The sequence below is a fragment of the Peromyscus californicus genome, unplaced genomic scaffold (assembly GCF_007827085.1).
Source record: "Peromyscus californicus insignis strain IS unplaced genomic scaffold, ASM782708v3 Scaffold_16__1_contigs__length_79575227, whole genome shotgun sequence".
NCBI classification, from domain to species: Eukaryota; Metazoa; Chordata; class Mammalia; order Rodentia; family Cricetidae; genus Peromyscus; species Peromyscus californicus.
In genome coordinates this window covers 38,789,546-38,811,030 of record NW_026294458.1, presented here as the reverse complement: position 1 = coordinate 38,811,030, position 21,485 = coordinate 38,789,546, and the positions used below count along the sequence as shown (strand labels likewise).

Below are 21,485 nucleotides of genomic sequence, written 5' to 3'. Positions count from 1 at the left end.
TGTGAGCTCTAGACCAAAGAGCTCTTATCTTAAAAAAAAACAAAACAAAACAAAAAAATCTCAAGGTGTACAGTACCTGAGGAATGACACCCAAGACTGACCCTCTGGCCTCTACTTATATCTTCATACGTAGGTGCATTCATACATGTACCACACACACACACACACACACACACACACACACACACACACACACACACACACCCAGCAAGTTTGACTTCCCCTGAGGCTTCTTTCCCTATTTGTACATGGACCCTTCTCGATGTGTACACACAGGGCCATCGCTCCTTCCCTAACACTGGCACCTTTAAGGCACCAGTTGGATGAACTGGAATAGGGCTCCTTTTGACCCCCCTTTAACTTACGTCTTTTAAGGCCCACCTTGAAATATAGTCTCGTCGTGAAGTCCCAGTGCTTAGGGCATCCTGGTGACTGAGGCACAGTTCAGACTGTAACTGAACAGCTGAACTGGTAGGTTTGAGAGGGCCACACCTTGAAGGATGTGAAAACCGGGTTCAGGGGATTGATTTGATCTGAACTCCACCACTGGGTTCAGCAGCTGGGCAGGAGAAACGTTCTCCAAAACTTCCAGTTATTTTTGTTTGTTTAATCGTTTATTTGTGTGTAGGGGTGTCTTCCTCAGTCACTTCTCTCTGTGTGTTGAGGGTTCAGGACGGGGTCACCCATTTGACCTGGAGCACACCATTGCAGCTAGACTGGCTAGCAGAGACCCCCAGGACTGGCCTGTCTTTGCCTCCTTTGCTGGGGCTATAGACTTGTGGGCCGTGTACCTCTCTTTTACGTGACCGTCGGGGATCTGAACTCAGCACCTTATGCTTGTGTGGGAAGCACTTTACCCACTGAATCATCTCTGGTTGCTATTATTATTATTATATATTTTTAAAATTACATTTTTATTGTGTGTGTATGTGTGTGTGAGAGTGTGGGCATGTGTGTGCCACTGTGTGTGTATAAAGGTCAGAAGACAACTTTTGAGAGTCTGTTCTTTCCTTTAGCGTGTGGTCCTGGGATGGAATTCATGTCCTCAGGCTTGACAGCCAGTGCCTCTTTACCCTCTGAGTCATTTCCTGAGTCCCCCAGCCGCCTTTAAATAAGACGGTAGTCAGAATGAGCACAAAGGGGTGGGTAGGGACCACTGAGAAAGAACTACTAGAACTTTCCTGTAGTGAAATGAAGGAGAAAAAGCATCAGAGGTTTAAGTTGTTTAGAAATTGCTGGAAACGTGGTGTGTGTGTGTGTGTGTGTGTGTGTGTGTGTGTGTGTGTGTGTGTGTTAAATGCATTTGGATGTGCAGGTGGGTGTATGCACACCCAGAGGCCAGAAGAGGATGACTTAAGGTGTCTTCTTTTCAATGTGGGCCAAAATGCCTTCTGCCAGGGTTTCTCAGGGAATCAGAACTTGCCGTTTCTGCTAGGCTGGCTAGCCAGCATGCTGTCAGGATGTGCCTGTCTTCACCTCCCAATGCCAGCCAGGGCTGCAGGCACATGCAGCTGGACCTGACATTTTACATGAATGCTGTGGATTTGGACCTGGGTCTCTGTACTTGCGAAACAAGTGCTCTCAGCAAACCCGGCCATCTCTGCAGGTCACAAAGAGAGTTGTTTGATGGGTATACTGGTGCAAAGAGGGAAAGAAGTTTGATTTCCTTCTTTCTCTTCTCCCTCCCTCCCTCCCTCCCTCCCTCCCTTCCTTTTTGTGAATGCCTGCATGTACATGTTTGTGTGTGCATGTGTGTGCATATGGAAACTTGAGGCTAGCCATGGGTAGCCTATCTCAGGTGCTGTCCACCTGCTGTGGGATGTTTTTCTGTGTACTGTGAATATGTGTTGTGTGTGTGTCTCTGTGTGTGTGTGGTGTGCACATGCATGCATGTGTGTTCACATGTGTGTGCAACTGCACTTGGCATTTCATTACATATGTTCTAGGGATTGAACTCAGGTCTTCATGTCTTTACTGGCTGAGCTGTCTTCCATAGGTTCGTTTTTTTGAGCTATCAATCATACTTGTGGCAGCATGGGATTAGAACTTAGAGGTAAGGAGATCTTACTCAGATCAGAGCTGAGTGATGTTGTTTATACAGTTCAGAAAGAATGAGATAAAAAAGTCTCAGGTCTTAGCCGGGCGTGGTGGCGCATGCCCTTAATCCCAGCACTCAGGAGGCAGAGGCAGGCGGATCTCCGTGAGTTCGAGGCCAGCCTGGTCTCCAAAGCGAGTTCCAGGAAAGGCGCAAAGCTACACAGAGAAACCCTGTCTCGAAAAAACAAACAAACAAACAAACAAACAAACAAAAGTCTCAGGTCTGACCCTCGCCTTTAATCTCAGCACTCGGGAGGCAGAAGCAGGCAGATCTCTGTGAGTTCCAGGCCAGCCTAGTCTACATAGCGAGTGCCAGGACAGCCCATTTTACATAGTGAGACTCTACCTCAGGTCAAACAAAAAACCAAACCAAAACAAAAATCCCAGGTGTCAAAGTGCTTTGTGGTCACTTAGGAGTGGAAGGCAGTAGGAAGGCCTTCCAGTCTGTCTGAAATGGCACTTCTGGCTTTCTGTACCTCACCTGGATTCCTAGCACATCACACCACTTGCCCTGCATTATATAGCAATTCGATTGTTGTCTATGTCTTCTGTGAATATAAGCTCCGTGAGGGCCTGGAAGAGTGAGTATCAAGAGCACTGTGTGTGCTGCTTAAGTATTTACTGAATGAATCTATGAATAGGTGAGATTGTTGTGACTGATAGAAGTTTTTTGGCTTCTCAAGACAGGGTTTCTTTGTGTAGTTTTGGTACCTGTCCTGGATCTTGCTCTGTAGACCAGGCTGGCCTTCAACTCACAGAGATCTGCCTGGTTCTGCCTCGAGAATGCTGGGATTAAAGGCATGTGCCACCGCCGCCTGGCATGATTGATAGAATTTAGATTTAAGTTGGTTATATTCCAGATACTGTCTTTTATTTTCTGTTGAAGTTTTTTCTTTAACAAATGCTATTAGATAAGTGAACACCGATGGCACAAATCACAAAGACTCAACCTGAGAAGTTAGTTTTGTTTCTGCTTGTGTTTCCTCCGACCCCCCAACTTGTGCCTTTCCCTGACAAAGATCACCTTGTGTCCTCCCCTGCTACTGCATTTCCTTGTAAGAAACTAGATGTGACTCTGGCTAAAAAGTATCTGCAATCTGGTTACTCCTAGATTATCTGTTTGCATCTATGTTTTTGTTGTTATTTGTTGAGTTTTTTTTTCCTGCTAGATCTTTCTCTTTTATTTGCTATATTTGTACTTAGACTCTTAGTGGGTGCCAGCACCCCATTCACATATAACAAGTGCGTCTGCCACCCTTGTCCACAAGTTTCTTCAGTAGTGCTACTGCTGTGGTGCCATGGAGTTGCCATAAAAAACAGTCTTAGTCTTAGGCATTTAAACCAACTCCGTTAAGGAACCATCCAAGGCGTGTTTGAGCCTACTTTGAGTTCTCTTATCATAACATACCTTCTCTCTCAGCAGTCTGAGTGGTATAAATGGCACTAGAATTACTGGATAAAGAAGTTTAATTGAGGGTGCTCCAACAGATGGGGAATTCCTCCTTTTTAGGAACTATTAAAACCACTGGGGAAGTGTTTTGGGAACCACCGATCAGTGTGAAGATCATACTAGGCACAGAGCTCCATTTGATAACTCATACCCATCTGGAAACCTGGGGAAAAATGGCCAAGAGTCACTGATCAAGGATTCTGAGACTTTGGACATATAAAACTAAAAGCAAAGCAAAACAAAACAAAACAAAAAACACAACCTTGTTTCTGTCCTTTTCTCTTTCTGCAAACCTTTTCTGTCCACCCCTTGGGTTTGTTGGGCATCTCTAGAACTCTACACTGTAAAGGATGATGTAGGCTGACAAAGATGTTATCCTGTAGGTAACAGGGCAAGCCTGTACAATCTAGAATGACATTTAGGAGCTGGATTTGACATGATGGCCAGAAACAGGGAAGATGGAAGGATGTGGAGAGGAGAGCCGATTTGCTGACTCTCATTGCTAGTTGGTACATCTTCAGGAATTGTTCGTTCCAAGTTTTCTGGTGTACTAATTTAACAGTGCAGTATTTTAAATGACATCCAGCTCCTTCCTAACCAGTTTAATGGGGCAGATGTGAAAGTGCTTGGGGCGGGGGTGTTGGTGTGTGTGTGCTATGCAGGCACAGGTATGACTAACAGGTCCTGTAATCTAGTCCTCCTTCTGCAGCTTCAGATACAGAAGTAGAGAGTTTACTCACAGCTCACAGTAATGTAAAGGAATGATAAGGGAATTAATATTTGCTCAGTTTCTAGAGTATGTCCAGTACAATGTATGCGTTGTATATTATCTCATGTGATGTTAACAGTTTGATTTAGACTCTAGTTTTTCCTCAACTTTTAGGAGAATAAACTGATACTCAGAGATTAAGGAAGTTGCCCGAGGTCACACAGCCAGAAATTGCTAGAACTGGGTTTGTAGGTTTTACAGTCATACCATAGTACCTCTAAGCGCCTTTGCTTGAACCAGAGAGTGGGATTTTTTTTTCCCATTGTGGACCAAGTAGAAATATTTGAGCTTTTGGGGGCCACAAGAGAAGATTGAAGATATTATGTAGGTACTTAGATAGGCACTTAAAACGAATGATTAAAAATGTAAAAACCAACTTGCACAAAGGGCTGTGTTTAGCTTGGAGCCTATGGTCCCCAGTTTCTGACTTAAGGTATACTGAAAGTGTAAGCAAAAGCAGTTTGGCGGGGAGGGGAGGTGATTGTGATTAACTCTATTAAATCCACATATCTCCTAATAACAGAAAGTTCAGATTTTGTTGTTGGTATCAGGGTTACATTCTTCCCATCCATAGGTAGGCATGCTTGTATTTTTATTGGCTCACATGAGCTGTGGTTGGCAAGATCTCGTTAACTGGCATTTAGTTTTTGACCATTGACTTCATTGATTTTACTTCAGTCTTTGACCATTCTTCCAGTCATTACTTACCCTAGAGATAATGTAAATAACTCAACACAGCATTTAGTGTGTGGTGGACTTTCAGTAGCTACTAGCATTAACATTATCAGTGTGCCAAAGTATAGACGATATTTCGTGGCTATCATTTTAACTATTTTATTGGTGGTGCCTGTTTTGACCTAGGCTGGTTGGTGTCTTCTTCGGCTCTTAAACATTTCTCTAATTGATGTTTTTATCTGGCATACACTACTTCCTTATTTGTAGAAATTCAGAGTAAGTCTCTGTAAAAAAACCACAACTAAAACAAATCCCTCCCCCTAACCAAAACCTTCAAGTTTTAGATTCTGAATTAAGGGCTGTACATTAAAGAATATCCTTAGAAAAAGTTCTGGAATTAAAATTCTGGCATATAAGGCATTCATGTCTTTATATGATGAATGAGCGACAGATGTGCATTATCTGTATGTAAAAGGAAGGGAAGTTAAAGAAGGCACATCCTAGGCCTGGCAAATCGGCTGAGCTGGTAAAGGTGCTTGCTGCCAAGCCTGATGACCTGGGTTCAATCCCCCAGTCCCATATAACAAAAGGAGAGACCTGATTACTTCAAGCTGCTCTCTGTTCTGCACACATTTGTTGTGGAATGAACATGGCACAATATATAATATAAATAAATATCTATAATAAAAAATACTTAAAATAAAGGTGGCACATGCCTCTAAACCCAGCACTTGAGAGGCAGAGATACTGGGACTGTAGCAAGTTTGAATCTATCTCAGTCTACATAGTGAGTTCCAGGGCAGCCTCGGGTACAGAGTGAGACCATGTACACCACCCCTGCTCCACAACAGGAGAGTCTTAAGTGTGAAATTTGTTTTTTTAAGATTTAGTTTTTATGTGTGTGAGTATTTTGCTTGTATGTATGTATGTATGTATGTATGTATGTATGTATGTATGTATGTGCAACACGTGTGCCTGGTGCCCTTGGTGTACAGAAGAGCATGCCACATCCCTTGGAATTGGAGTTCCAGGTGGTTGTGAGCTGACTTGTGGGTTCTGGGAACTGAATCTGGGTCCTCTGCAAGAGCAGCAAGTACTTTTAAGTCATGAGTCTTCTTTCAAGCCCTCAAATGTGAAAGTTCTTGAAAAATATAAATTGATATATCATTTTTGTCTCTGAGACATTACTATGTAGCTGAGGCTAGCCAAGATCTCACTATATAGTCCAGGCTGATCTTGAATTCCAGATCTTCCTAGGCACTGTGTATTGCAGATATACAACACCATGCTCTCAGAAATTTGTGTGTGTGTATTTTTGGGGACTGAACCCAAGGCCTTTTTCATGCTAGGCAAGTGCTGTACCATGAGCTACACAGGACCCCAGCTAACTTTATGTTCTGATCCATTAAACCCATTGGTCTGTCTTATACTTTAATAGCTCTTTTACCATAGGTGATTTTTGTAATGTCTTGCATTGTTCATCTGCAACATACAGTTAATTGGGTGATACAGATTTTCTAATGCTTTATCATGGTTCTAACGATATGTATGTATGTTTCATTATTAAAAACTACATTTGTGAATAACATCACCACTGGCCTCATCACAAGGCTTTAAGTATTGGGAGGCTCTCCAACTCAGGAGATCTGACAGAGATTGCCTCACATTTAAGTTTTCATTAAAAAACTTGAATTCTCTCATTGCCAACAAATACTGACAGCTATTCTTTTTGATACAGCAGATTTACTTTGTAATTAAAAAGAGATCTGGATATCCAGTTTGTCACTTACATGAAATTGATATTTTGTGATAAACAGTGGCTCAGCTCCCAGCCCAGTGTTTGATCAGAACAAATGACAAGCCATACTGTTCACCTGATGGACAAATACTCCTCTTAGAGGCTATCGTACCCATTGGTGCAGAAGGGACAGTGTCCTGATTGGTGTAACTACAACCCTTCCTCAGGAAGGTCATAGGTGACTAGTACAAACACCCCTGTTCTGGCTTATAAGCAGACTGCCCAGCTCAATCTGTAGGCCTGCAGGCAGACACTCTTTAATTCTTCCCATTGTTACAATAGGCCCAATTAAAGGCTCTTAGATGGTATTGCCTTTTTATGATTAATTTTTAAGTTAGCATATGCCTTTAATCCCAGCACTCGGGAGGCAGAGGCAGGCGGATCTCTACGAGTTCAAGGCCAGCCTGGGCTACAGAGTGAGTTCCAGGAAAGGCGCAAAGCTACACAGAGAAACCCTGTCTCGAAAAAAAAAAAAGAAAAAAAAAAGTTAGCATACAAAAAGCAGTGGGTTTTATTGCTGCCATTTTTATACATATCTGTCATTATATTGTGTTTTAACCCCTCCACCCCCATCCCTGCACACACTATGTGTCCCCTGTCCCCACTAACTAGATACCTTCTCCCAGAACGTACTCCCTTCTGATTCCATCACCCTCTCTCTACCTTTAAATCTCATGACCCCTTTTTCTAGTTCCATTACACACACACACACACACACACACACACGCATGTGAAGTTGTCACAGTGATTAAAATCCTCACCTGTCTAACATGGGTCTGATGCTGTGTTTTAAAGGGGAGATTAGAAGACCTGTGCCCTCCTGGCTCAGATGCACACTGGGAAAGGCGAAAATAATCTATCAGAGAGGTGTGTGACTTGTGGAAAGGAGAATTCTATTCCACAGTGACCTGAAAAATCCCTTCACTTGCTTTACAGATGTTAATAATTTACTTTAATGTGTTTCATGCAACAGGACAGTTTGAACAGTTTTATGGTACCAGTTATGTTGTAACACCCTCATCGGGCCCATAACCCAGAGTTCTAAAAATGGAACAGAGTTTTTAAATGTAAATGTAACGAACTTTCTTAATACCATAAGCAATTTAGAACAGCATTTTGTATTTGACATGGGGACACCAGTATCTAAGAGGGTGAGCTATTGGGCTGTGGTGGCTGAAGAGGAGAACAGGCAAGCAGTCAGTAATGTCTGGTCATTGATTTTGCTGACTGACGGGGAAAGTTACAGCCCTGGCACTTTCAACTGGAACAGCAGCTCATCCAACGTAAACAGACCTTGTCTGAAGAGTTCTGCTTCTGCCTGAGAAAGGACTGTTCTACAGATCTCACCTGCTATTTCGTGGCATCCACCTGGTATCGGCTAAGCATATTGAATGTCTAACTACAAATGCAGGGGGATGCTAAGACATCTGGAGTGCAGACTCACCTTGTTGAATCTCCACACTTAATGCTGGGGGAAAAATATGTCTCACTTAAGGAAGTCCTAGAAAAAAATCATAATGAGTCTAAATTTTATTCATACTGATTTCTGAAATATGTATCGCTTTAATTTTCTGTGTGGCCAAAGAGAAGACGTACTGAGATGTTTGTACCTTCTGTATGTACAGTCACAGCCGACCCTCTTGTAGGCTACCACCAGGGGATGGGCCCTCCATCTGCGTGCCAGGAAAAGTCTGGTGCAAGTTGTTTGAGGCAGTTCTGGCTCAGGCTCCACCTTTAGAAGCTGGAGTTGTGTGTTAGTAGCAAATGACTGCAGCGGGCATGTGGCTCTGCCCAGTGTTTAAAGTGGTTTGACAGTTCTTTTCTCAAGGCTGCCTGAGCACAGAGCAAGAAGACCTAACAGCTCTCAGTTAGGGAATCACATAACCTCATTTCCCCGTCGTCTTTATGTCTAGAAAACAAGCAGGAGACCTCGTTGATACTAATTTTAGCGGTGCTTTTTACTAATGCTCAAATCTGCCTAATGACTTACGGAGCTGGGGTTGCCCTGGTCAGTCTCACCATTTCAGCCATGCTAGATTTGTGGATTTCGCCTCTGGAGTGCAGTCCCTTTGTTTACCTGTTTGTTTTGACCTTCCGCTTTGCCACTGTTTTCATCCTCTAGGTTGGGTCATCTTTCTTGGGCCATATCAACTAATTCTTACTGGCCACTGACTCCCACAGTCTAATCTCCTCTAAAACTGTTTCCAGATTCATTCTGCCTGCTTAAACTTCCTTCATGTTTCTTCAGTCACAGCATCTTCACCAGCCCCGGAAGGTGCCCCACTTAAAGTTACCTTTTACATCTAAGGTTATCTTCCCGTTGGCAGTCCTCAAGGGCACTGTGACTTCTTCCCTGACTCCTGGCTGGAATTCTTTGCTGATGATTTTCCTGCAAACCCCTTAGGACTCATCTCAAAGCCTCATTCTTTGGAAAGACTTTCCCCCTGACCTCCCCACTCCACAAGAAACATCCTCTCTCTTTTTAGGCTGTGCACTGAACTTTGTTACCGCTCATGATGCTTAATCACAGTCAGTTTCTTTTAATATAACGTGTTTATTTACCTTGTTCCTACGGGTTAAAATGTACTTAGTACATTTTAATGTACTTAATCATTTCATTCCCCCCAAACAAACTTTCCTTGTTTTGCTAGTTGGATTTGTGGCAATAGTTGTTTAAACACTGAAAAAGGTATTCAAGACAGAACATCAAAATCCTTGTGTTTATCAGACACAAGGTAAAGTTGTGCAGAGTAAAACATTTTATATATATATGCATGTATGTGTATTCATCATTCATATTCCTGGCAAGGAAGACTTTATTCTAGTACTGGAGACGAAAGGGTGGACATTGCTTTTTATTCCAATACGGCACGTAAAAAATAAACTATTAGTTATGGCCCAGATACGAAGTTAGAAAAACTTCAAGCGCTCTGAAACGGAGACCTGGCCGGAAAGAACGCGGCAAACGCTTCCAGGTTTGGAGGCGGGTAAGTGCTGGGAGGCACGGGAGGAGACTGAACTCTGAGGGCGGAGGGCTGCGTGCACGCACGGCTCTGTCTTCCCACTCCCGGAACCGGGCGGACCCGTTCCCGCAGCTGCCCGGAGCTCCCCGCAGGCATCCGCGGGTTCAAGCCCTTGCCCACACGGCCTGTTGCGGGGTTCGGACCTGTGGGGGGTGCGGCGGGCCGGCCGGGGAGGCTTGGAACAACTGGCACGGGCTAAGGGTCCGGGGCTCGGGTGCTGGGTGCTCACCGGGGTTTCCAGGTGAGCCGCCGGAAAACAACTGGTTGGCCCGGGCAGGGCGGGGCGAGGGCGGAGGGCGCATTGCCTCATCCCGGGCATTTTACTGGAAACTAGACGCATCCGGAGGCGGGGCGGGAGGCGGCCAATGACCGGGCGGAGCACCGGGTGGGGGTGAGGGAGGAGGGGAGGGGAGGGGTCGGCCAGCGCCGCTCATTAAATAGCCCGGCGGCCCCGGGGCGCGCACGTACGAGCCGCCCCGCCGCAGCCAGCCGCGTAGCCCGCCGGTGGCGCAGGTGTCTGGGGGGACCCCGAGCGCCTAGCCTGGGAGCATGATCGTGGACAAGCTGCTGGACGACAGCCGCGGCGGAGAGGGGCTGCTGGACGCGGCCGGCGACTGCGGCCTCATGACCAGCCCGCTCAACCTGGCCTACTTCTACGGCGCCTCGCCGCCCTCCGCCCCCGGTGCCGGCGACGCGGGCTACCTGTCCGCCGTGCCCTCGGCGCCCGGCTCGCCCGGCTCCGACTCTTCCGACTTCTCTTCCACCTCCTCCGTGTCCTCCTGCGGGGCCGTGGAGTCCCGCCCGAGAGGCGGCGCCCGCGCCGAGCGCCCGCAAGGTACCCACCCGCGGGCCCCCGCGCCCCTCTCCCCGGGGTTCCCACGCCTGGGAGGATGGGGCAGGACTCCCCAGATAAGGGGGCGCCTAGACGTCAAGCGGCTCCCGCGACTTCCGTAGCGGCGGGACAGACACGGAGTAGTTATGAGTGACCGCTAAGATGCCCTGTTCGGATTTGGGCACCCTGTCCTGGATTGTCTGCGGAGTCCGGCAACTTGGGGCTCCAGCTCCGAGCACCCTGCTGGCTGGAGCTCTGGCACCTGAGGGAAAGAACTTGAGAGTCTCGGATTCTCTTTTTCTCTCATCTCCTAACCCTTTACTTTTTCACTTCTCCCCGGCACTCCCCGAACTCGACAACCTCTGAGAAAGAATTATACTGTGTGGTGAGGTTTTGGGTCTGATGGAGATGTAGTTTTCTTCCTGTAACTCTTTGAGCGAGAAGCAGTGGTCGAGGATATAAAGCTTTGGGAACTGGGCTTAAAGCCACGACTTATTCCCAATATATTTATAGGAATGAATAAAAGAAAAAGAAACCATTTATCAAGATGTAAGGGAAAACCTGGGGTCGGAAAAGTGATTCAGGGTCTGCGCTTAGTTTGTTTTGGAGTTTCAGAGGCCTGCTCAGGATCCTGCCGTCTTGTTTTTCTGTGTGTTTTAGAATGGAAAAGTTACATCTAGTGAAGCTCTTTCTTTAGCGGCGAGTTGCAATGGTTTTCTTTCTTCATAAACCGAGTTGCATAATTTGGGGGAAAACAGGATGCCGCTGCGGGTAGATTTGAAGACCGCCTAGATTATCTCAGCTGTCGGAGCTTCTAGTCGGAATTATTTTAAAGAATGACTCCTTGCTGTTTCCGACTGCTGGCCACTCAAGCTTTTGTTGTCTTTTATTTTTAAAAAGTTAACTTTTAATTTAAAAGGATGTACCGTAAGCCACAGTGTCGCGTAGAGCCTATCTAAAAAGTTGGGTGTATATGCATTTCCAGCCCTTTCTGAGGTCCTTGGCCCCTTTGCCGACATTGGATGAACCAATGTTTGCTAGTTCTTGGTTTACCACACAAGCCACGGGGGATTCCTGAAACTACATTTTTCTCCCTGTGACGTGGGCATGGAGTTTTTAACACTTTGTCAGTCCAGAGGAATGTTGTTATAGACTGGCTATTGGGTGGTGGTTGAAATCCCTGAACTTAAACCCCAAGGCCATCTGATCATTTTATTTGCTCCATTACTGAGATGTTGGTCTTATATACTTGTGATATAGATGGTCAAATTATGCTTTGTTCTCCATTTTATTTTCCTGACTTTCTGAATGTTGTGTTCAATTCATATGCAAGAGCTTGTTACATAGTTGTGGCCAGGAGTGGAATACTGTACTCATAGTAAATTTTAAACTGCATTCTGAAATTTTAAAGTGAGTACGCCTGTTTCCTTTTTACTTAGAATGCCCTTGTACGTAATTCTAAGAGCAGTAAATGAGGGGGAAATCCTGTGTGTGTATGTGGAAATGTGCTCAGTGAACTTAGGCAGCTTTCTTGGCACGAATGAATTAAGGAAATACTAAGAAATCTAAGGCAGTGTTAATTGTTAGGCTTTGGTACCTAGAGATCTTTAGAGAAAGTTTTGTTCCTTCTTAGGTGAATGAAGGGAAGGTACTTTATACTTTCTATATGAACATAAAAGACTTTGTTTTAAAAACTACAAATGCCTCATTTATACTCTGCTCCTCCAAGGATTTCTCAAAGTCAAGAATAATTATAAGTCGACAATCTTGGCAAAACCTCTGATCCTATTTCACGAGTAAATAGATCTGAGAGACAGAGAGGCTTTACTTGGGTATATTTGTCTTTTGGCTCCAAGGATCCTGGACCACATTTCATAGCGCCTTAATTCCTTAGGGTGCCTGGTAGGAAAATCTTATCAGGCAGCACCGACCCCTTGAGACGTACTAGATGAGAATCTGTTGACCATGACGTTGGAAAGGCTTTGCAGTCTGCTGTTGGAGACTTTCTCCACCCAGCTGCCGTCTTGGGGGTCTGTCATGATTCATGGCTGTGAAGAGATGTAATTGAGGCGTTTCTTTTTCTTTTGAACAGTTGAGCCCCATATGGGGGTTGGCAGGCAGCAGAGAGGACCTTTTCAGGGTGTTCGTGTGAAGAACTCCGTGAAGGAGCTCCTGCTGCATATCCGAAGCCACAAACAGAAGACTTCTGGCCCGTCCGTGGATGAGTTTAAGGTGCGGTCTGCTCTTGGTTTTGAGCGAGTGGGAGACTAGTCTGTCAGGGTTATTGGCTAACCTAGGTCCAGTAAGTCACTTGCAGTTCTTCATAAATGACCCGAGATCGTAGGACAGGATATATTTTTTGTTATTTGCCGTAGTCCTTCCACTTGGCTCAGTGCCAGGCGTGTAAGAGAAACTTAATGAGCAAACACATGAAAGCAGTTTTGGGACAAGGAAATTCACAGGATTCAGTGAAAACAGAACGTTTTGATTAGCGAGGAAAGAATCAGGTGGTCATATTTATTTCATCTTGCCTAGGATTGACCAGTCTAGAAGTGAAAATGGAGAGAGAGAGAGAGAGAGAGAGAGAATGAATATGGAGATAGCTGTTCTGTCAGTATTTATTTTCTCAGATTTATGGTGTGTTGTAGAAGGTAGAGAGAAATCTTTACTAAGTGAGAAACCATTTTATATGTACTAAATTGGAATCTTTTCCCTTGTAGACACAGAGTGTGAACATTGAACAACTCACAGGTAAGAGCTGCTTCCAGTTATTCATAATTTTATTGGTGTTTTTGCAGTAAAATGACTTAGGTGGAATTTGTAAAGTGGAATGATCACAGATTGCATATTCTCTCTTTGGGAGCAGAATTGAAGAGCACAGTATCCACTGTGGGGAAAAGGAAGGAGACTGATACTCTGTCTGATGGACCAGTTTGCAAAAGGCCAGCTCTGTTGTCTACTCACTTCGTGGTAAGCATCTCACTGTTTTCCTCTGGACACTCTGTGGGACCATTCCTTGGATAGTGCTGCTATTTAAAAAGTTATTTTTTGGTGCCTGTGACTGAAGCCTCGCCATGTACCCTACCACCGAGTCTACACCTGGCTCTTGGAGTTCTTTTAAAGGAAGTGATTGTGAAAGTTGTTTTTTTTTTTCCTTCTCTCCAGACATCACCTCAAACACCTGCACCTGGGGAGAGCATGGAAGATGTTCGTCGAAATGAATCCAAACTGGATAGCGGTACTGATCTGCTTCAGAGCATTATAAACATCAAGAACGAGTGCAGCCCAGTGTCACTAAACACTGTCCAGGTTAGCTGGATGAGCCCTGTGATACCCCAGAACTCCCCGAGAGACCAGTGCCAGGATTTCCATGGAGGGCAGGTCTTCTCTCCACCTCAAAAATACCAATCATTCCAAGTCAGTGGCTCTCCACAAATGATGGACCAAGCTTCTATGTACCAGTATTCGCCACAAACCCAGAACATGCAGCCGCAGCCACTGCCAGCGCCGCCACAGCAGCCGCCACAGCAGCTGCCACAGCAGCAGCAGCCGCCGCAACAGAACTACCCACACAACCCGGCCCTGCAGTTCAGTTCTTATTCCACAACATCCCAGTCTCCCAAGTATGACCCAAACCTCTTTGATAATCAAGACTCACCGTTCTGCACGAGCCAGAGTTTTGTGTCTCTTCTGAGCGGCCACGGGGAATCTGAGAATATTGCTGTTCCCATTCAGCCTTCCCCCAGCGTCCCACAACAAAATGAGACTCACCTGCAGAACTTCAGCCTGATGCCGAACAGTGCCTGCGAGGCAAACAGGGTGCATGAAGCTGCCTCGCCCTCATTAGGTACTTCCCTGTCTCTCCAGAACATCATGGGAAGCCCGATGAACACCACCCAGCTAGGGAAGTCATTTTTTCAGTGGCAGGTAGAGCAGGAAGAAAGCAAATTGGCGAATATTTCTCAAGACCAGTTTCTCTTTAAGGATTCAGATGGTGACACGTGAGTATCCTTTTAGCTCATGTATTTTCACAGCTGAACCTTATTGGTTGGCACACATGATAATTCATATTCCTAGAAAGGATGTTCCTTTTATCTTTTCTTAAATTAAAAATATCTGTGCTTTCTATGAGTAACCGGTTTTGAAGACTAATGCAGATTACGTCTTTAGAGCAGAAACAATTAGATCATGACTAGGCATCAATTAGGAGTTGATCCATAGACTGGATCCTACTCTGTCCTTTGGGCAAGTAACTTAAAATCCCCATGCCTCTATTTTCTTTACAAAAAAAAAGTACTAATGTTTCTGTCATACAATTATATATGTGTTTATACTCACAATATGAACATTAAAAAAACAGTGGATTTTAAATGTTCAGCATGGCGTTCAGCATCGCCTCTTCTTATCTTTACTCTGTTCAGAGGGACTGCCAACATGTCAGAGAGGCCAAGTTCTGCCCTGTGATGTTTCATTTGAGTGTATCAGTGTGTCAGAACCAGGGTGAAGGAAGCTTTTGTTTTCTTAGAGCATCTTAATGAGTCCAGAAGCCATTCCTCTCTCTCTCTCGTGCCTCTTCTCCAGGTTTCTCCACATCGCGGTCGCCCAAGGGAGACGAGCACTCTCCTATGTTCTCGCCAGAAAGATGAACGCGCTTCACATGCTGGATGTTAAAGAACACAACGGACAGGTGAGGAGGGGGTTGGCATGGCAACGGTGTGCTTGTGCTAACGTGAGGGCTAGCCAGTCTCAGGTGCAGATTGCTCAAGAGCCCCCAAATCAAGGGACTTCAGTTAATATTAACTCTGAGATATTGACATTTTGCCACCGTCAACCTTGAAGTTATTAATGTTCTGTTTGTAGTTGTTTGACCAAAGATTGTGTGTAATTAAGCCTCACCCTAAGCTTATTTTAGTTTCCTCCTCTTGCTGTATTTGGTTGTTTATTAATAGGATTTATTTTCTTGGTGTGGACATTCCCCTCAGCCATAGTGTAGTTTCATATTCCTTGTGATGATAGTGTCATAGGTTTAAAAAAACATCTCTCTTCTCTGAATGTGTACAGAGTGCCTTTCAGGTGGCTGTCGCTGCCAATCAGCACCTCATAGTGCAAGATCTGGTGAACCTTGGTGCCCAGGTGAACACCACAGACTGCTGGGGAAGAACACCTCTGCACGTCTGTGCGGAGAAGGGCCACTCCCAGGTGCTCCAGGTAAGAGGCCAGAAAGCAGGCTTCCATCATAACATCACCAAAGACATGGGGCTTGGATATGAGAAGTTGCATGTAGGCTGCTTGTTGAAATAATCTGTTTGGAGTGGATTCATTTCTTAGCGCGGTAGTTGATGGCCATTTGTGTACCTTGCCTTTGGATAACAGGTGTGTATCTTAAAAATTTGTAGGCAATCCAGAAGGGAGCAGTGAGGAGCAATCAGTTTGTGGATCTTGAGGCAACTAACTATGATGGTAAGCAACTGATATTTTATTAGATAAAGAACCACGTGGAAAGTAGAGCACATGAATTCTGGGAGTATTCAGAATCATACTAAGAAAGAGAGGAGGTAAATAAAGCTACCTGTTTTATGGGTAAAATTGGCATTTAAGCTGCCTAGCTGTATGCGGATTACCTCACTAGGCTTTATAGAGGCCGTTTTAAGTGAAACGAGGAACCATCCTTAGGATAATTGTAGTGACCAAAAGCCTTGACGGAGGACTTGACTTCTGGTGTACGCTTTTCCTAGGCCTGACTCCCCTCCACTGTGCGGTCGTGGCTCACAATGCTGTGGTGCATGAGCTGCAGAGGAACCAACAGCCTCATTCTCCCGAAGTGCAGGATCTTTTACTGAAGAATAAGTGTCTGGTTGACACCATCAAGTGTCTGATTCAGATGGGAGCGGCCGTGGAGGCAAAGGTAACTTCACAGTCGAGGTTAGAGGTTGCGGGGAGGGGTATGTGTGTGGCAAAGGCCTGGCTTGCAGGCACAGACTGAAACTACTTCCTCACACCCCCTCTCATTTTTAAGTTGATGGAGTGAATAGCTTTGTATGTGTAGTTAAGAAGCTTAGCCGTGAAAAGATCCTTTAATCTGCTTTCTCGATTTCTTTTTAATCTGTGGGTTATCCAAACGAACAAACAAACAAAAAAAAAATCATTTAGCTGTGAAATAAATTAGTGCTTGTTTAAAAGTTCAAAGAAGCTGGACATGGATGTTACTTTGGCTTCTTGTTTTTATGGGCTGACAATTTAGACAGTGCTTTTGGGAATGATTTTTTTTTTTTCCTGGAATTTGCCTTTTTCAATTTTAATTTTTTTTTTAAATGCTTTTGTTAGATTTTTATTTTGTGTGTGCCTGTGTATTGGTCCACGTGGAGGTCAGGGGACAGCCTATAGGAGTTGGTTCTCTCCTTCTACTCAGAGTCCTGGGACTCAGCTTGGCTCTTCAGGATTGACAGTAGGCACCTTATCCCCCTGAGTCATCTCACTGGGCCCGTGTTAACCTGGAAATAAGTGTTTTAAACTGGAAATACTCTTTTTAATTCTGGGGCTTATTTATTATCTCCTGTGTCCTAAAACACCGTGTTAAGTACGTTGGGGACACAGATGGCCACGTGGGTCCCTATGGAGCTTGCTGTCCCCACTATCGCTTTACATGGTGGCCACCAAGTCTGGAAACACAGGAGTACATAATAAGTGGACTTTGATACAACATATACGAAAGCAGCATTTTATATCTCTACATTTTAATGGCTGCTCTGTGTATGAATAGAATGTGATAAGAATCAAGTAGATAATTAATTGAGAATACAAGAGAATAGGAGATTCCATTGAACTGGGGCTTCGGGGAGACTCTGCAGAGAAGGGAACATCTGAAGTAGTCTTGAACGTTGCTTCGGACATTTGAGAGGACAAAGGGTGTCCTGTCTAAAGCACGGCGTCTAGATTTTCACCCTTTCCCTTCTTGCCTTCCCAAGGATCGTAAAAGTGGCCGCACAGCCCTGCATCTGGCAGCAGAAGAAGCGAATCTGGAGCTCATTCGCCTCTTTCTGGAGTTGCCCAGTTGCCTGTCTTTTGTGAATGCAAAGGTAATGTTTGAAAGCCTCGGTGCTGCCAGCGTCGGCCCGACCCTCCCACCTGCAAGTTGCCGGGCTGCTCTCGTGGAGTTACCCCCTTCCTGATGTGTGCGTCATTTCGCGTCTTGGTTTTCAGGCTTACAATGGAAACACCGCCCTCCACGTTGCTGCCAGCCTGCAGTATCGGGTGACACAGTTGGACGCCGTCCGTCTGTTGATGAGGAAGGGAGCGGACCCGAGTACTCGGAACTTGGAGAATGAGCAGCCGGTGCATTTGGTTCCTGATGGCCCTGTGGGAGAACAGGTGAGGGCCATGGGAGGGAGTGGAGATTCCTGGAGGCCCCTTTGGTCTGAAATACAAAGAGGGAGGGGGTTGTGCAGGACAAAGGCCAGCTGATGCCCCGCAAGTAGGCTGGTCTAGTGTAGAGTGTTTGAAGTAGTTCAGGCCCGTGTAACAAATGCTTAGTGAGTATCAGTTTTTATAATTCTGTTTACTAACTGGTCCTTCGTAAGAAATGGAAAAGAACCTAGAACGTGTTAAAATTATGCTGTGCTTATTAAGTATGGTTATATTTTATCATTAGGGGTTGAATAGTTTCACATGAGTAAACTTTTCTCCATAAGAACGTCATCTTTTTAAGAAATTACTTCTGATGGTCATCTTTTCCCAGAGGGAATCAGGACGATTGGTAGCTGTGGATAGATGATTCCATACATTATTAGTTGTAAATGAATTTATGCAGGTTAGCCTTCTCTTTGATTCCTAGCTGTCATCAGAACCAAAGTGTTGTAGTACCTCTGGTCTGTGGAGCTCTTTGGAACTTAGACACTCGATAGTTTGTGGCAGTTTTCATGTATATCATTTAAAAATATAAACACTTTTCAGTAAGGTGTAACAGGAAAAAATGAGCGCTTAGAGAGGACAGGAACCATGATTAGTTAGTAAATGGCAGATCTCCAGCCCAGCGTCTGCTGCTTTACTGTGATGGGCTCTCCCATGGCAGAGCTTCCAGCCATTACTGGAATGTGAGGCTCTTCATGTTCCTCGGTGCGGTCCTTGTCCTTCTGTATTATGTGGTGTCGTGGAGAGGGCTTCTCCTCCCCTTCATCGTTAGGCTCTGGTCATTGGACAGGTTTCCTTTTTTAGCAGCTATAAGCAGCCAGCACAATCTTTTCTTCTAAGTCACTGCTCGTAGTCTGTTGTGGGCTGACTGGTAGACCCCGCAGTGTGGCCACCTGGGATACAAAAGTAGTCTGGCGGAAGTATCCCACTTTGATCCATTAGAAATAAACTTCACAATTCATTTCTCTTTCAGATCCGACGTATCCTGAAGGGGAAGTCCATTCAGCAGCGAGCACCACCATACTAGCTCCCTTGGCATGGAGCCTGGCCAGCAACACTCACTGTCAGTTAGGCAGTCCTGATGTATCTGTACATAGACCATTTGCCCTGTATTGGCAAATGTAAGTTGTTTCTATGAAACAAACACATTTAGTTCACTATTATATAGTGGATTATATTAAAAGAAAAGAAGACAAATATTTAATTTTCTTGGCAGATTCGCGTATTTCATACCCAGGTATCTGGGATTTATACATCTGAATTTGATCTGAATGGTAAAATTGCCTTCAATAAACAGGAGGCTTGGGATAGGAAAAGACTCATGGGAAAAGACTTGATTTGTGGCCTAAAGCATTGTTCTTGTGGCTATTGCCAGTTTCAAATTAGGCGGACTGGAAACATGAAAAATGAAAGCGTTTGAGAGGGGACAAATAATTTGGATGTACTGTTGATGCTTCTTTGGTCTGATGCAGGATCTGGTGGTTAAATACTCTCACTCTTGAACTAGATGAGAGAGGCCTCTGGGGTTAGGATGTGATCTCTGAAGCTGTATATAATTGTTATTTTTACCTTTAAAATGTACATATTTGATGGTTAACATGGCCGTTGGAAATGTGTAAATCAAGAACATAGAAAAGAGCTAGTGAACTGTTGCCACTTTTAAAATTAGGCACACTCAAAGCAACTTTCACTGTGTGATCATTCAGCTATAGTTTTCAGAGATAAAGCACATGGAGAGTGGGTCCCAAAGTTGCTGGTGTTTGGTTTGCAAATGGGCTTCTCATGCATTGAAAAGAGACACATTTGTACGTTATTGCATGTGCTTGAAGAGACCCCTCTTATGAGTCACCACTTAGAATTTGTCATTTACATAGGTTGTTGAAGTTTTTGTTTGTCCTTTAATAGAAATTATAAAAATTCAACATTGAAGCATAACTTCTTGTTTCCTGTTGCCAAGTAGTAATAATGTGCTGTGATGTTCATACTATTCATAAAAGTGTTTTACTTTTTAGTAATGTTAATTCTTTCAACATTATTTTGCTTATGTTTGATATACCTGGGAAGAATATATTCAGCTTTGATTGTACACTGATTCTTTATGATAAATATGACCCATTAAAATGATGTCTTTTAATTGACTAACTTATCTTTGTAGCTAAGTACTCATGTTCTTTTTTTAAAAGATGCCCTTTGGATTGGATTGTTCATATTGTTTGATTCATCATATCTTATAGATAGAAGTTTGATACAATCACTTGGCACCTCTAAGGTGGAATGAGCTCAAGTCACTCACTGACAAAACTCATGCATAGTTTTAATATTAATTGAACATTAATAAACTCATGTTGTCTTATAATATGCATTTCCTTAGTGCCTTATTTGTGTGTGCTGATTGAAAAGTACTATTTTTTCCACTTCTAAGATTGACTCTAGGGCCTTGTGCATGCTAGGCAAGCTCTTTAACCACTGAGCTGTATTCCCAGCCCAGAGAAATTATTATTAATGGCAAACACTACATTATCTTTCATATCTTTGAATTACTTTTTTTTTTTGAGAACATGTTTCCTGAAGTTATGTGCCTTTTAACATCAAAAATGGCTTGCTATATTCATGAGTAAAAGTTCAAGTTCTGAAAATACAGAATTTAATAATAGATGTTGACTACTCAGAAGTTTATATGGTAAAAAGGCTGAGAGATCAGAGAACACAGGAGACTGTGGGCATTGCTAGGGTCATCCTGAGACGGTTGTCAATCTCAGAACAGTACCAGGTGGGAATCCTTCCCTTTCCCAACATTGCAGTTGCTGCACATGTATCCTAGGGATGTCAATCTCAGTACCAGGTGGGACCACTGGATAAAGCCATGAGTTTTTTTCTTGGAAAACGTATGTAAGCCTTGGTTGCACAAAACTGCCCCCCAATCCAAACTGCCACCATCTTCATGAGTCCAGCTATGCCTGTTTGTGATAAAAGATCACAGCTGAGCTTATGGACTGTTGACCTTCCCTCACATAAGGAGGTAATAGGAGTGTCAGTGGACCCTCACCTGAATAGCCAACCATTCCTTCCAACCAGTTGTATTTCTGCCCTAATTGCATGTGGCCTTGGGGTCTTGGGAAAGGGCTAGTGTATTAGGTAAGGGAAGACTAGGGAAATTGATCTCATCTGTACAGTAGGGGCAATCCAGGCTGGGGATACATTTTTTTGGTGTGACTAATATGGGTTCACCAATGCCCTTGTCAGTAACCCCTTACTCTTTAAGAGTGCCCAATAAACTTGTTGGATCCCCTGGGAGAACTTAGGTGGATGTTGCTTAGTCCCTTCCTAGAGTGCAAATTCTCCAGACAGGATATATATACAACTGTGTGTACAGTATCAGGAGCTTCAAAGCCCCAGAAGACTATGGCTCAGAGGCCAGGTCTCTCTCTCTCTTT

General features: G+C 44.3%; 1 protein-coding gene across 2 annotated transcripts in view; it reads left to right on the top strand.

Moving 5' to 3' along the window:
- Nfkbiz (NFKB inhibitor zeta) overlaps positions 1-20,411 on the top strand; it is a 29,087-nt gene extending 8,676 nt beyond the window's left edge. The window contains exons 1-12 of one of the 2 annotated variants that reach the window (XM_052740871.1): positions 10,243-10,647; positions 12,737-12,876; positions 13,365-13,395; positions 13,511-13,614; positions 13,810-14,645; positions 15,226-15,331; positions 15,706-15,852; positions 16,041-16,104; positions 16,380-16,549; positions 17,610-17,720; positions 17,845-18,012; positions 19,025-20,411. In XM_052740871.1, the coding sequence (XP_052596831.1) occupies positions 10,362-10,647; positions 12,737-12,876; positions 13,365-13,395; positions 13,511-13,614; positions 13,810-14,645; positions 15,226-15,331; positions 15,706-15,852; positions 16,041-16,104; positions 16,380-16,549; positions 17,610-17,720; positions 17,845-18,012; positions 19,025-19,078 (2,217 nt within the window). In that variant the 5' untranslated portion in view covers positions 10,243-10,361 and the 3' untranslated portion in view covers positions 19,079-20,411. Of the gene's footprint in view, positions 1-10,242; positions 10,648-12,736; positions 12,877-13,364; positions 13,396-13,510; positions 13,615-13,809; positions 14,646-15,225; positions 15,332-15,705; positions 15,853-16,040; positions 16,105-16,379; positions 16,550-17,609; positions 17,721-17,844; positions 18,013-19,024 lie in introns of those variants that run through there. The other variant, XM_052740872.1, reaches the window with a different exon arrangement.
- The last annotated feature ends 1,074 nt before the right edge of the window (positions 20,412-21,485 follow it).